We start from the raw sequence: 15,842 nt of genomic DNA, 5'->3' as shown, positions 1-15,842 counted from the left end.
TAGCATGAGCACCATGGCCACACCGAACAAGAGATGAGTAGACCTTAGGTTGTGATATGTATTACTGAGGGCCCACGGTATACTGCGTAAGATAAAACCGTAAACTGCACCCTGCCAACATCTCCTCCACACTTAGTAGAGACGCATATAACTTTTCTTCCCCATGTTACTTGGGTTTAGGTCTGTGTAAGGATTCATTACCTAGATAAAGTTATGTCCTTAACTACCAGACTATCACCACACATTCCAGGTGGTGGGCTTCTGTTTATTGGCATGAGAAATACTGTCAATGGGCACTTAGGAAAGTAAAAACTTAGGGCCACTGAACATTGGCTCTGTTATATAGTCAATATTCTCTTAAAAAGGCTAATTTTAGTCTATAGGGTTTTTTGTTTTGTTTTTACTGTGTGAGAGACAGACAGACAGGGACAGACAGACAGGAAGGGACAGAGATGAGAAACATCAATTCATAGTTGTGGCACTTTAGTTGTTCATTGATTGCTTTCTCATACATGCCTTGATGGGGGTGGAGGGCGGGGTTCCTGCCAAGCCAGTGACCTTGGGCTCAAGCCAGTGACCCCTTGCTCAAGCCAGTGACCTTGGGCTCAAGCCAGCAACCAAGGGATCATGTCTACGATCCCACACTCAAGCCAGCAAGCTCGGGGTTTCAAACCTGGGTCCTTGGTGTCCCAGGCCGATGCCATATCTACTGTGCCACCACCTGCTCAGGCTGAGTCTACAATTCTTGATTCTAGACTTTTCACAACCTCCTGCACTTCTCCTGGCATAACACTACTGCAATGCTCACCATACGCACTGATCAAGCTCTCCTCCGTGTGAGCCTGGCTGGGTGTGGGCGATACAGCCATGAACCAAAGCCACCCAGGGCCTTGCCTTCAGGGCTCTTACAGTCTAGTAGAAGAAGATAGAAAGAAACAAGTAATTAAATAAAAATGATAGGTACATGTTAAGAAGAAAAAAGAGCAAGTGGGGCTAGTTTAGGTGGGGAGGTCTGCGTCCAGGAAACGTGTGACAGCAGGGCCTGTGTCAGTCTTGCTCATGGTGGTGGTCAGCACCAGCACAGCTCCTCAACCATATTAAACACCAACCACATAGTGGGTGGGTAGGCGACGTGGCTACGGGAATGAATTGCACCTCAGCAGTCTACAGATAAGAATCCCCCCCCCCAAAGAATTTGGAATGGGCTTTAAGAGTAAAATAGCACTATTCTAAATTGCTTATTTTATACTAAAGAAACTGAGAGAAGACCAGAGTGAAGGGATTGATAGTAGATTTTGCAGTGAGTTGGTGGCAGAGCTTGGTCCTGGGTGTTTGATCTCTGTACCATATATATATAATACATATATATTTCTTCAAATCACTTCCATTGTCATGTGCTTCTGCAATAAGAGACCCTAAAGGAGTTCTTTGAGTCATAAATAAGCATCGATGATCAACAGTCACTCCATTGCCAAATCGTGATGTCTTTTCCTTTACTTTTTTGTTCACGAGTTAGCTTTCTTTAACTATCACAGTAAAATCCCAGCTTTCATCTCCAAACTCGTTTATTACAACCTTCTTCAGCAACCTTCTCAATCTGGTTGATACCAGCGACATATGTCAAAAGCTTTGTTTTTCTCTATGATTGAGATCACAAACCCTATACCAGATTTTCTTTCTTTATTCATTTTTAGAGAGGAGAGAGAGACAGAGAGAGAGAAGGGGGGAGGAGCTGGAAGCATCAACTCCCATATGTGCCTTGACCAGGCAAGCCCAGGGTTTTGAACCGGCGACCTCAGCATTTCCAGGTCGACGCTTTATCCACTGCGCCACCACAGGTCAGGCCTATACCAGATTTTCTACTCACTCACTCACTCACTCACTCACTCACCATTTATCAAGTGCCAAGCACTGTGTTAAGCACCATGTTTATAAAGACAAATAAGACACTGTCCCTGCCCTCAAAGGGATCCCAGTCTATGACCTGTCTCATAAATGGATCATTACAACAAGAGAGCATGCAGTGACTCAGAGATCCATTAAGTACTGAGGAATGGAGGAAAGCACCTCGTCCAGCCTGCACAACCAGGGAGGACTTCCTATAGGATGTTATCCTAAACTAAGCCTTTCAGGAGGAGTGGGAGGAGCCAGATAAAGGGGGAAGAGCATTCCAAGCAGAGGGTCAGTATGAGTCCAGGCACGAAGAACAGAAACAGTATGTTCTATGTACTTTGGTGCCGCTGGAGCGCAGGGCAGAAGGAGAAGGTGGAGAGTCTCTCTAAGGAGTAAGATCATACCGTGCTTTGTATGTTAATCCAGCATGCTTTGAAGACAACATGGAGGTTTAAGCTGGAGGGAGAAATAGTCAGATTTGTGGTTTAGACATTCTGAATTATAATGGATTTGTGGGGACAAAAGAAATGCAGGGAGACCAACCAGCAGGTTTTCCAATGGTTCAGATGAAGAGACTTACATTGAGCAATGGCAGAGATCATGAGGAGAGACTGGATTTAAGAAAATTTAGGATATAAAACTGGCATGACTTGGTCATGGAACATAGGGGTGAGGGAGTAAGAACACTCAAGGGTGACTTCTAAGTCTCTTATGGTTGACTGGTGAGATGACAGTGCCAACAACAGGTGAATAACAAGGACCAGAGATACAACACTGTGCACTATGGATTCTGGGTGACAATGACGTGTTAATGTAACAGAAGTACCAAAGTACCACTCTGCTGCAGATTGTTGATAGTGGGGGAGGTTGTGTGTGTGGGGGTGTCAGGTGGAGACTCTATACTTTTCACTCAATTTTGCTGTGAACCTAAAGCTGCTCTAAAAAATAAAGCCTATTAAAAAAGGAAAGACCAGAGAAGCTGAGTTCTGTTTAAGATGGACTGAGCTCACTGCCCTGTGGGAAACTTGAGAAAATATGTCCACAACCCACATTTAGGTACATGATAAAACTCAAGTAGACATCTAAGACAAAGTGACAGATTTGGAAGTCCTCAGTTTAGAGGAGATCCTATTATTGACTTTTTCTTGAAGGAGGCAAAAGTCTGTAAAACAGAGAAAAAGAGGGACTGCAATTTGGGCACCTAAGGCAGTGAGAGGGAAGGCGGGAGCCCCGGCGTGCACAGCAGGTGCGGGTGCCAGGAGGCCGCGGGCAGGTCGGCGGTCAGTGCGGGAGCGCAGCATGCCTCCACCGTCCCCTGCGAGCAGAGCCCTCAGGTCGTGTTTCTTCCTCGTCTTTGGAGTGCAGGTGTGCTCACGCCCTGGATATTCCTGCTGCTGCCCAAACCAGGAGGTTAACATGTTCCTTTATCCAAGTAGCTATATGCTCCCCACACACCTGCTATAAGATGTTCCATTTGTCCCCCAGGGGAGAACAGAATGTGACCCAAGTAAGTTCCTGGGCTTCCCTGGTAAACTGAAATCCGAATTCCCCAAGCAGTTTTTAACCAAGGCTGTATGTCAAATTATCTGTGGCGCCTTTTTTCAAACACTTCCATCCTGGCCCGGCCTCGCTCTTCCCACCAGGGGATGTTGATCTTAGTGAAAGAGGGTGTGATGCAATGGTGGCCTGGGCTTGTGCGTTTTCGAAAGCTCCACAGGTTACAGGAGAAATACTGCTTTTCAGAGTCAGAGCCTGCCCCAGAGAGGGCCTCCAGGAATGAGCTGATGGCACTGAAAGCTCTCGTCCACCCCTGGCCACGGCGTCTTTCCAGCAACGCTTCGTGCTCTTACCCTGTTCATTTTTTTCTTTTTTTTTCTTCTTAGCACTTAACCCACCTGGCATTATATTATGTATCCATTTAGTTTTTCATCAGTGATCTGTATCCCCCACTAGATTGTAAATGTCCTGAAAGGAAAGACTGGATCTGGTTCTCTTTTCTATTCCTAACACCTAAGAGGGTGTCTGGAATGAAGCAGGTACTCACTAGATAAACTTACTGTTGGGTAACTCTTATTTTACCTGCTAATGCCTGTTACTTAACAGGGAATGTCCCTCAGCTCTGAATGTGATTATTCTTTCGACCTTTGAAATATAAACAAAAACCAAGCCCCAAATTAAAATGTATAAAACAGTGTAGCATAAATAAAATTTACTTACTTTAGCATAGTCCAATCTTTCTTTCTCTTGAGCCTAAAATAGAAAAGGACAACTTTCATTAGTTCTTTAAAAATTATTTAGTGCTTCCAACACTTTTCTTCTTAAAGAAGAAAGGTCAACTCCCTCCTTATATATCTCTACATATCTCTATCATGAACTAGAGAGATACACAGTACACATGTATATACTTCAGTATATTGTATAAAACATTCAAACATTGACAAATGGAAAGAACAGTATAGTGAGTGCACATATGTGCTTTAAGTGTAGAACATTTCATACATAACCATGTATGTGACCACTATGAAATTAAAAAACCAATATTGCCATAGCATCTAACATACAATCCATATTCAGATTTCTTCAAGTGTCCCTTGAATATCTTTTATAGCTTTTTCTTCTCCCAAACCAGAATTAACCAAGCCTCACACATTACAATTGGTTTTTGTCTCGGTTAAACCTAGACTAGACCCTTCCCGTTTTTCATGAAGTGAAAATAAAAACCGTTAACATTTTTCATAAAAATCACTGACTTTTGAAGATAGCAGGGCAGCTGTCTCTCTTTGGAGAGTTGTCATATTATTTCATCATTGTGTCATTTAACTTGTTCTGATTTTGCCTGCAAACTGAAAGCTGGGTCTGAAGAAGCTTGCTTGGGTTGAGGTGAAACATTTTTGGCAAGAACATTTTATACGGGATATTATGTACTTCACATTGCACAATTCAGGAGGCGCAAAATGTCAGGCTGTCCCACTCTTAGCAATGCTGTGAACTTGATCACTGGGCCAGGTGGTGGCTCTCAGATGGTTCTGCTATAATGAAATATTTCTTCCTGTACATTTAGCAAAACAATCTGTGGGTCAATTTTTTTTTTACTTCCCTTGGCATAATTATTATGTCCAAGGCCCCCCACGTCACTCTCTACCCCCACCAGGAACGAGGATAGGCAGAAAAGGTGAAGGTGCAGGAGACGTCCTGTATGAGGTCAGATTTTATTTTAAAAATATTTTCAGTTATTAAAAATTTTTTGTAAATCAACAGATATACTCCAAAGTGTTATATATCAAATTTTAATATAATAGACGACTGATGTATTAATCTTTGCTGGCAGGTCAGCTCATTTTTTTGTAGGCCAGAATAACATTTCTCCTGCTGCCTCTCCTCTGTACAGAACAAGAGCCCTGCAGCTTCTTTAGTGTGGGTCTTGAGCCCATTTTGTTCCCGATTCCAAAACGACACTAGACGGATAATAAACACGGGCAGATTTCTTTCATGAGAGTAAAAGGAGAGGTTTATAACCTTGGTGCTGACACTTCTTGCTTCTTTATAATCTTTTAAAAATTTATCCAAATATGCCTGAATTTTGTTTCCGTGTCATAAGATATTGACACCATCACAAACCACTTTAAGTTAAAATTATGACTTGAACATTTTCAATGAAACAAAGGCCTTTGCAACCAATGTACTATAAAAAGGAATTTGGGGGTTTCAATCTGATCTTTGAAGATTTTTGGGGGGGGGGAGAATCTAGGATTCTCGGTGAACTAAGAAGAGTTTGAACTTAGTCCTGAGATATATTCTAACAACAGGAATATGAGTCAGTTCTTGCAGAAATTTTAAAACCAAGATTATTCTTTTCTCTGCTCAGATATTTTATATTTACTTGCTTGTCTGTTTGTCTATGGATATCTTTTCCCCAAGTAAAGTAGTTTTGTCTATACTAACAATCCCTCTCCCCTACTCTAACTTCTGCAGGAATGGTAGGGAGCCTCAAGCATGCCTGTATGGTGTACTCATGCCCCAAGCTATTCACTTATTGTGCAAATGTGAACTGGCCTTCATCCTATAAATGATCCATGGCTTGTGACCAAAATTTCAGCAGCAGCATTTCACAGTATGCTTAGTCTTTAAGTTCTCAAACTCTCAGCTCTCTCTCTCTCTTTTTGTGTGTGTGATAGAGACAGAGAGATACACAGAGAGAGAGATAGACAGGGACAGACAGACAGGAAAGGAGAGAGATGAGAAGCATCAATTCTTTGTTGTGGCACCTTAGTTCATTGATTGCTTTCTCATATGTGCCTTGACTGGGGGGCTACAGCAGAGCAAGTGCCTCCTTACTCAAGCTAGTGACCTTGGGCTTCAAGCCAGCAGCCTTTCGGCTCAAGACAGTGACCATGGGGTCATGTCTATGATCCCATGCTCAAGCCAGTGACCCTGGGCTCAAGCTGGTGAGCCCACACTGAAGCCAGATGAGCCTGCGTTCAAGCCGGTGACCTCAGGGTTTTGAAACTGGGTCCTCTGTGTCCCAGTCCAATGCTCTATCCACTGTGCCACCGCCTGGTCAGGCCCAGCTGTCTCTTGAATTCATTTAAGGTTAAGAGATATCTGACTTTGAGGCCGATCCTGTTTTCCACCTTTTTAAGTGTTTGTCCTTTTCCTTGCCTCTTGTTGATCAGTATGGATTGCTCTGGCACAGCGCCTTTTAAATGATGCAGAACTGCTCTACTCTCAACTCATTCCTGAAAACATCTGTCACCTCCTCATTGCCTCCCATTTTGCTTCTGTTCTAATGGCTCCTCTTCATTCCAGGTCTTTCAACATCCTCATCTTTCAGTGCTTAACACAAAAGACACATTAAAAGTGTTGGAAAATGGTATTTGTTGAAAGTTAAGAAGTTGAGATTTTGTGTCTTGAGATTGCAAAGCAAAGTGTGGAAACTGTATAATTTATAAAGACTTCGGGTGGACTTTCCCTTCTGGGGGCATTCAGCCATTTCCCAGTTTGTGTCATGAAAAAGAAAATCAACAGCAGTGTCTTCAGATAATAAGGGTTTATAAATAAGAACATCTAGGGTAGTACTATTATAAATTTTTATAAAACCATTTTTCTATCACATACTGTGCACATAAACTAATCATCTTAGAGAATTTTATTACTCTGAACTACTTGTGTCTAATCAATTAAAAGTTCTTTTTGAACTCTCTCACAATTTATATTCCTAGCTTGGCCACCACCCTTGACCCAGCAGAGATATACTTTGCCGGGAGAATGATGACGGAGAAACCATATATGTAATCCATATGTGTTCATTATCAGCTCTTAAATGTTTTGAAAGCTGAGAGATTAAGCTACATAAAACGATAGCACAATTACCACAGCCATTACAACCTGAGTAGACTATAACGACTGATAGGTAGCTCACCTGAATGTCCTTTATGTTAATATAACAAACATTCTAATTCTACGAAACCATTTCATCCTTGGCTACTTTAGCTGATATATAAAAGTACTATTTTTTTATTATTAATTTTAATGGGGTGACATTGATCAACCAGGGCACATATGTTCAGAGAAAACATCTCCAGGTTATTTTGACATTTGATTATGTTGCATACCCATCACCCAAAGTCAAATTGTCTTCTGTCACCTTCTATCTGGTTTTTCTTGTGCCCCTCCCCTCCACCCTAAAAGTACTATTTATTTATAAGACAAATATTATAAAAATTTAAGTCTTTATAGATATATTGTATAATATATGTATATATTTTTTTCAGCTGTTATGTAAGTTAAAATCTACATGTTATATACACACCTGAAGTACATATTCTGACAAAAGTTTTTTTTCACATAAAGCTTTTAGAATAAAAATATGGGAAATTAGAAACACATGCAAATGATGATCTAATCCCCCCACATAAATAATATTTCTTCAGGCCCTGGCCGGTTGGCTCAGTGGTAGAGCGTCGGCCTGGCGTGCAGGAGTCCCAGGTTCGATTCCTGGCCAGGGCACACAGGAGAAGCATCCATCTGCTTCTCCACCTCTCCCCCTCTCCTTCCTCTCTCTCTCTCTCTCTTCCCCTCCCACAGCCGAGGCTCCACTGGAGCAAAGTTGGCCCGGGCGTTGAGGATGGCTCTGTGGTCTCTGCCTCAGGCGCTAGAATGGCTCTGGTTACAACAGAGCAATGCCCCAGATGGACAGAGCATCGCCCCCTGGTGGGCATGCCGGGTGGATTCCGGTCGGGTGCACGCGGGAGTCTGTCTGACTGCCTCCTCGTTTTCAACTTCAGAAAAATACAAAAAAAATTTTTTTTTCATTAAACATTTGCTATTCCACTTCTTTCTGTAAAATAGTTAATTTGAGAGAAGCCATAGTTTCTCTCTCACCTGATGAATGCCTGTAGGGCCAGGGGCCACCGCCATGGCCAGGCAGGTTCACATTGGGTTTGGGCAGACGGTAAAGCAATTGCTCTGCAGTTCTGTTTATTAAAGTCTCGTAATGGCAGCGGAGGAGCAAACAGGCAGGGAAGACCGCTTCCCTCTCACTCAGGGTTCCCAAGTCAGGACTCACCCTCTGGACTCTCTCTGCTCTAACAAAACAGGCTGGGGAAAACCTCTTCCACATTAAACAATAGCAAACAACTGCCCCTCCCAAGCAGGAAGGCAGTCTGCAATTTGCAATCTGCTGCCATGAGGGCAAGCACCAGAGACTATATGCATAAGGCACTGGCCCAATGCTAGCCAGCAAACTTAAAAAAAATTTGGGTTCCCGCCTGTGGAACCAAGGCTTGTGGCCTGACCCAGGAGCCAGCACCTCCCATAGGGGTGGAGCAAAAGCCCAGAACAGGCGGAGTGCCCCGACTGAGCCTGGGCACGCAGCCCCGCCTGGCCCGTGGAGCCAAGGCTTGCAGCTGTCGTGCGAGCAGGCTCCTCCTGCAGGGGCAGGGCAAAAGCCCAGAATCAGGCAGAGACCAGCAGCTGAGCAAAGGTGCTCACCCCTGCCCTCAGGGCCGAGTATAACCCCACACGTAGGGGTGAGGCGAAGGCCTCCAAGGCTTGTACACCCCAGCACGTGATCACAGCCCCTCCCATGAAGAAGAGGCCGCCGAAACCACAGCAACAGCCCCAGTAGGCTGGTACCAGCAACGCCCATGCCCGAATGTCCTAGGCAGCAGCAGCAGAGGGGGTGGCGGGCCTGCAGACAGACCACACCTGGAGAACACAGAGGCCACACCCAGTGGACTCCAGTGGCCAAAACCTTCTTTTACACAGACAAAATGAGAAGGCAGAGAAATGCAACACAAATGAATCAAGAGAAATCCCCAGAAAAGGACCTGAATGAGTCAGATATAACCAAATTACCAGATGCAGAGTTTAAAATAACAATTGTTAGCATTCTCAAAGATCTTAGAACAACAATAGATGGTCATTACGAACATCTAAATAAAGAGATAGCAAATATAAAAAAGGACATTGAAATAATAAAAAAGAATCAGTCAGAAATGACAAATACAGTGTGTCCGTAAAGTCATGGTGCACTTTTGACCAGTCACAGGAAAGCAACAAAAGATGATAGAAATGTGAAATCTGCACCAAATAAAAGGAAAACTCTCCCAGTTTCATACCTATTCAGTGCAGTTTGACGTGGGCTCACGCACAGATTTTTTAGGGCTCCTTAGGTAGCTAGCCCGTATAGCCTCTACAGACTCGTCACCGACTGATGGCCTACCAGAATGGGGTTTATCCACCAAATTGCTGGTTTCCTTCAACTGCTTATCCCACCGAGTAATGTTATTCCTACGTGGTAGTGCTTCGTTATAAATGCACCAATATTCACGTTGCACTTTGGTCACGGATTCGAATTTAGCGAGCCACAGAACACACTGAACTTTCCTCTGTACCATCAACATCTCGACGGGCATGGCCGTGGGCTGCTTTGCTGTATACATGGTGTTACATCATCATCTGCGCATGCGCACATGCTGCCACATCATCCTACAGAAACTGGGAGGGTTTTCCTTTTATTTGGTGCCGATTTCACATTTCTATCATCTTTTGTTGCTTTCCTGTGACCAATCAAAAGTGCACCATGACTTTACAGACACACTGTACAATATCAGAAATGAAGAACACAATGGAAGGAATTAAGAGCAGGATGAATGAAGCTGGGAATTGAATCAGTGAGTTAGAGGACAAGATAAATGAAGGCACAAAGGCAGAGCAGAAAAAAGAAAAGAGACTCAAAAAGTCTGAGGAAACTCTAAGAGAGCTCTGTGACAACATGAAGAGAAATAACATCTGCATCATAGGGGTTCTTGAAGAAGAAGAGAAAGAACAAGGGATAGAGACTTTGTTCAAACATATCATAGCTGAAAACTTCCCTAAATTAAGGTAGGAAAATGTGCCACAGTTCAAGAAGCACAGAGAACTTCATTAAAGAGAAACCCAAAGAAATCTACACCAAGACACATCATAATTAAAATACCAAAGCTAAGTGATAAAGAGAAAATATTAAAAGTTGCTAAAGAAAAAAGGCTATCACCTACAAAGGAGCCCCCATAAGGATGACTTCCGACCTCTCAACAGAAACACTTGAGGCCAGAAGGGATTGGCAAAAAATATTCAAAGTAATGCAGAACAAGAGCCTACAATCAAGACTACTTTATCCAGCAAGGCTATCGTTTAAAATTGAAAGAGAAATAAAAAGCTTTCCAGACAAAAAAAACCCCTCAAGAAATTCACTACACCCAAACCAATGCTGCAAGAAATGGTAAGGGGCCTGCTGTAAACAGATCAAAGGGGAAAAAAGAATATAGCAAAAGAGGAATACAGTTTTAAAGAATAAAATGGCAATAAATAACTACATATCAATAATAACCTTAAATGTAAATGATTAAATGATCCGATCAAAAGACATAGGGTAGCTGAGTGGATAAGAAAACAGGACCCATACATATGCTGTCTACAAGAGACACACCTTAAAACAAAAAATGCACATAGACTGAAGATAAAAGGATGGAAAAAAATATTTCATACAAATGGAAATGAAAAAAAAGCTGGGGTAGCAATACTTATATCAGACAAAATGGACTTTAAAACAAAGGCTATAGTAAGAGATAAAGAAGGTCACTACATAATGATAAAGGGAGCAATCCAACAGGAAGATATAACCGTTATAAATATCTACGCACCTAATATAGGAGCACCTAAATATATAAAGCAGACTTTGATGGATTTAAAGGGTGAGATCAACAGCAATACTATAATAGTAGGGGATTTCAATACCCCACTAACATCACTACATAGATCCTCAAGAAAGAAAATTAACAAAGAAACAGCAGACTTAAAGAACACATTAGATTAACTCGATTTAATAGATATCTTCAGAACCTTTCACCCTAAAGCAGCAGAATATACATTCTTTTCAAGTGCTCATGGTACATTCTCTAGGATAGACCACGTTAGGGCACAAAAGCGGCCTCAACAAATTTAAGAAGATTGAAATCATATCGAGCACTTTCTCTGATCACAATGGCATGAAACTAGAAATCAACCACAACAGAAAAACTAAAAAATACTAAAACCCTTAGAAACTAAATAGCATGTTATTAAATAACGAATGAGTTAACAATGAGATCAAAGAAGAAATAAAAAAAATTCCTAGAAATGAACGATAATGAGCATACATCAACTCAAAATTTATGGGACACAGCAAAAGCAGTCCTGAGAGGGAAGTTCATAGCATTACAGGCATACCTTAAAAAGCTAGAAAAAGCTGAAATAAACAACTTGACCCTGCATCTAAAAGAACTAGAAAAAGAACAGCAAGTAAAGCCCAGAGGTAGTAGAAGAAAGGAAATAATAAAGATCAGAGCGGAAATAAATGACATAGAGGCTAAAGAAACAATACAAAGGATCAATGAAAGCAGGAGTTGGTTCTTTGAAAAGGTAAACAAGACCGATGAACCTTTAACCAGACTCACCAAGAAAAAAAGGGGACTCAAATAAATAAAATTAGAAATGAGAGTGGAGAAATAACAACCGACACAACAGAAATACAAAATATTGTAAGAAAATACTATGAAGAACTGTATACCAAAAATTAGACAACCTAGATGAAATGGACAAATTCCTTAAAACATATAATCTTCCAAAAATTAATCTGGAAGAATTAGAAAACCTAAACAGACCAATTACAACAAATTTTTTTTTTTTTTTTTTTTCCCATTTTTTTTTTCTGAAGCTGGAAACGGGGAGAGACAGTCAGACAGACTCCCGCATGCGCCCGACCGGGATACACCCGGCACGCCCACCAGGGGCGACGCTCTGCCCACCAGGGGGCCATGCTCTGCCCATCCTGGGCGTCGCCATGTTGCGACCAGAGCCACTCTAGCGCCTGGGGCAGAGGCCAAGGAGCCATCCCCAGCGCCCGGGCCATCTTTGCTCCAATGGAGCCTTGGCTGCGGGAGGGGAAGAGAGAGACAGTGAGGAAAGTGCGGCGGAGGGGTGGAGAAGCAAATGGGCGCTTCTCCTGTGTGCCCTGGCCGGGAATCGAACCCGGGTCCTCCGCACGCTAGGCCGACGCTCTACCGCTGAGCCAACCGGCCAGGGCCCAATTACAACAAATTTGATCGAAACAGTTATCAAAAAACTCCCAGCCAACAAAAGTCCTGGGCCTGATGGCTTCACAAGTGAATTCTACCAAATATTCAAAGAAGAACTAACTCCTATTTTTCTCAAGCTATTTCAAAAACTTTAAGAGGAAGGAAGACTTCCAAGCTCCTTTTATGAGGTGAGCATAATTCTGATTCCAAAAATAGGCAAAGACAACACAAAGAAAGAAAGTTATAGGCCAACATCCCTGATGAATTTAGATGCTAAAATCCTCAACAAAATATTAGCAAACTGGATCCAGCAATATATGAAAAAAATCATACACCATGATCAAGTGGGATTTATTCTTGGTAGGCAAGGATGGTACAATATTTGCAAATCAATCAATGTGATTCATCATATAAACAAAAGGAAGGAGAAATACTACATGGTAATTTCAATAGATGGAGAAAAAGCATTTGATAAAATCCAGCACCCATTCATGATCAAAACTCTCAGCAAAGTGGGAATACAGGAAACATACCTCAACATGATAAAGGTCATCTATGACAAACCCACAGCCAACATCATACTCAATGGGCAAAAATTAAAAGCAATCCCCTTAAGATCAGGAACAAGGCAGGGGTGCCGTCTTTCACCACTCTTATTCAACATAGTTCTGGAAGTCTTAGCCACAGCAATCATACAAGAAAAAGAAATAAAAGGCATCCAAATTGGAAAAGAAGTAAGACTATCATTATTTGCAGATGATATGATATTGCATATAGAAAACTCTAAAGTGTCAGTCAAAAAACTACTGGACCTGATAAATGAATTCAGCAGGTGGCAGGATATAAAATTAATACTCAGAAATCAGAGGCTTTTTTTTTTTTAACAGAGACCAAGAGAGAGTCAGAGAGAGGGATAGATAGGGACAGATAGACAGGAACAAGGAGAGATGAGAAGCACCAAACATTAGTTTTTCGTTGCAACACGTTAGTTGTTCATTGATTGCTTTCTTATATGTGCCTTGACCGTGAGCCTTCAGCAGACCAAATAACCCTTTGCTCAAGCCAGCGATCTTGGGTCCAAGCTGGTGAGCTTTGCTCAAACCAGATGAGCCCACACTGAAGCTGGCGACCTCGGGGTCTTGAACCTGGGTCCTCTGCATCCCAGTCTGATGCTCTATCCACTGCACCACTGCCTGGTCAGGCCAGAGGCATTTTTATACACCAACTATGAACTGTCAGAAAGAGAAATTAAGGAAGCAATCCCCTTCATCATTGCAACCAAAAAAATAAAGTACCTAGGAATAAATTTAACCAGGGAGATTAAAGACTTGTACTCGGAAAATTATAAAACATTGATAAAAGAAATCAGGGAAGATACAAACAAGTGGAAGCATATACCATGCTCATGGTTAGGAAGAATAAACATCATTAAAATGTCTATATTGGCCCTGGCTGGTTGGCTCAGTGGTAGAGTGTCGGCCTGGTGTGCAGGAGTCCCAGGTTCTATTCCTGGCCAGGGCACACAGGAGAAGCGCTCATCTGCTTCTCCACCCCTCCCCCTCCCCTTCCTCTCTGTCTCTCTCTTCCCCTCCCACAGCACAGGCTCCATTGGAGCAAAGTTGGCCCGGGTACTGAGGATGGCTCTATGGCCTCTGCCTCAGGTGCTAGAATGGCTCTGATTGCAGCAGAGTGGCGCCCCAAGATGGGCAGAAGCATCGCCCCCTGGTGGGCATGCTGGGTGGATCCTGGTTGGGCGCATGTGGGAGTCTGCCTCCCCGTTTCCAACTTCAGAAAAATTAAAAAAGAAGTCTATATTACCCAAAGCAATTTATAAATTCAATGCAATACCGATTAAAATACCAATGACTTACTTCAAAGATATAGAACACATATTCCAAAAATTTATATTGAACCAAAAAAGAACACGAATAGCCTCAGCAATCTTGAAAAGGAAGAATAAAGTGGGAGGTATCACACTTCCAGATATCAAGTTATACTACAAGGCCATTGTACTCAAAACAGCCTGGTACTGGCATAAGAACAGGCATATAGATCAATGAAACAGAACAGAGAACCCAGAAATAAACCCACACTTTTAGGGACACTTGATATTTGACAAAGGAGGTAAGAGCATACAATGGAGTAAAGACACTCTCTTCAACAAATGGTGTTGGGAAAATTGGACAGCTACCTGCAATAAAATGAAACTAGACCACCAACTTACACCATTTACAAAAATAAACTCAAAATGGATAAAAGACTTAAATGTAAGCCATAAAACCATGAGCATCTTAGAAGAAAACATAGGCAGTAAGCTCTCTGACATCTCTCGCAGCAATATATAAATATTTTCTAATTTATCTCCACGGGCAAGTGAAATAAAAGACAGGATAAACAAATGAGACTATATCAAACTAAAAAGCTTTTGCACAGCTAAAGACAAGAAGAACAGAATAAACAGACAAACTACACAATGGGAGAACATATTTGACAATATGTCTGATAAAGGGTTAATAACCAAAATTTATAAAGAACTTGTAACACTCAGTACCAGGAAGACAAACAATCCAATCAAAAAATGGACAAAAGAAATGAGTAGAGACTTCTCCAAAGAGGACATACAGATGGCCAATAGGCATATGAAAAAATGCTCAACATCACTAATCATTAGAGAAATGCAAATTAAAACCACATTGAGATATCACCTCACACCAGTCAGAATGGTGCTCATCAATAAAACAACACAGAGTAAGTGCTGGCGAGGATGTGGAGAAAAGGGAACCCTCCTGCACTGCTGGTGGGAATGGAGACTGGTGCAGCCACTGTGGAAAACAGTATGGAGATTCCTCAAAAAATTAAAAATCAAACTGCCTTTTTACCCAGCTATCCCACTTCTAGGAATATACCCCAAGAACACCATAGCACTGTTTCAAAAGAAGAAATGCAGCCTGACCAGGTGGTGGCGCAGTGAATAGAGCGTTGGACTGGGATGTGTAAGGACCCAGGTTCGAGATCCCGAGGTCTTCAGCTTGAGCGCAGGCTCATCTGGCTTGAGCAAAAGCTCACCAGCTTGGACCCAGGGTTGCTGGCTCCAGCAAGGGGTTATTCAGTCTGCTGAAGGCCCGCGGTCAAGACATATATGAGAAAGCAATCAATGAACAACTAAGAAGTCACAACGCGCAACGAAAAACTAATGATTGATGCTTCTCATCTCTCTCCGTTCCTGTCTGTCTGTCCCTGTCTATCTCTGCCTCTGTAAAAAAAAAAAAAAAAAAAAGGCAACAAAAGAAGAAATGTTTATGGTATGTTTATGGCAGCATTGTTCACAATAGCAAAGATCTGGAAACAGCC

The 15,842-nt window shown here is 42.2% G+C and overlaps 1 protein-coding gene across 2 annotated transcripts in view; it reads right to left on the bottom strand.

The window, feature by feature from the left end:
• Positions 1-15,842, bottom strand: part of PDSS2 (decaprenyl diphosphate synthase subunit 2) — a 296,876-nt gene that overhangs the window by 23,209 nt on the left and 257,825 nt on the right. For both annotated transcript variants that reach the window (XM_066373544.1, XM_066373545.1), the window contains one exon: positions 4,111-4,143. In XM_066373544.1, coding sequence (XP_066229641.1) covers positions 4,111-4,143 — 33 coding nt within the window. The remainder of the gene's footprint in view (positions 1-4,110; positions 4,144-15,842) is intronic.

Source organism: Saccopteryx leptura, chromosome 3 (assembly GCF_036850995.1).
Source record: "Saccopteryx leptura isolate mSacLep1 chromosome 3, mSacLep1_pri_phased_curated, whole genome shotgun sequence".
NCBI lineage: Eukaryota > Metazoa > Chordata > Mammalia > Chiroptera > Emballonuridae > Saccopteryx > Saccopteryx leptura.
The sequence above is the reverse complement of the archived record's forward strand: the minus strand, read 5'-3'. Positions and strand labels throughout refer to the sequence as shown.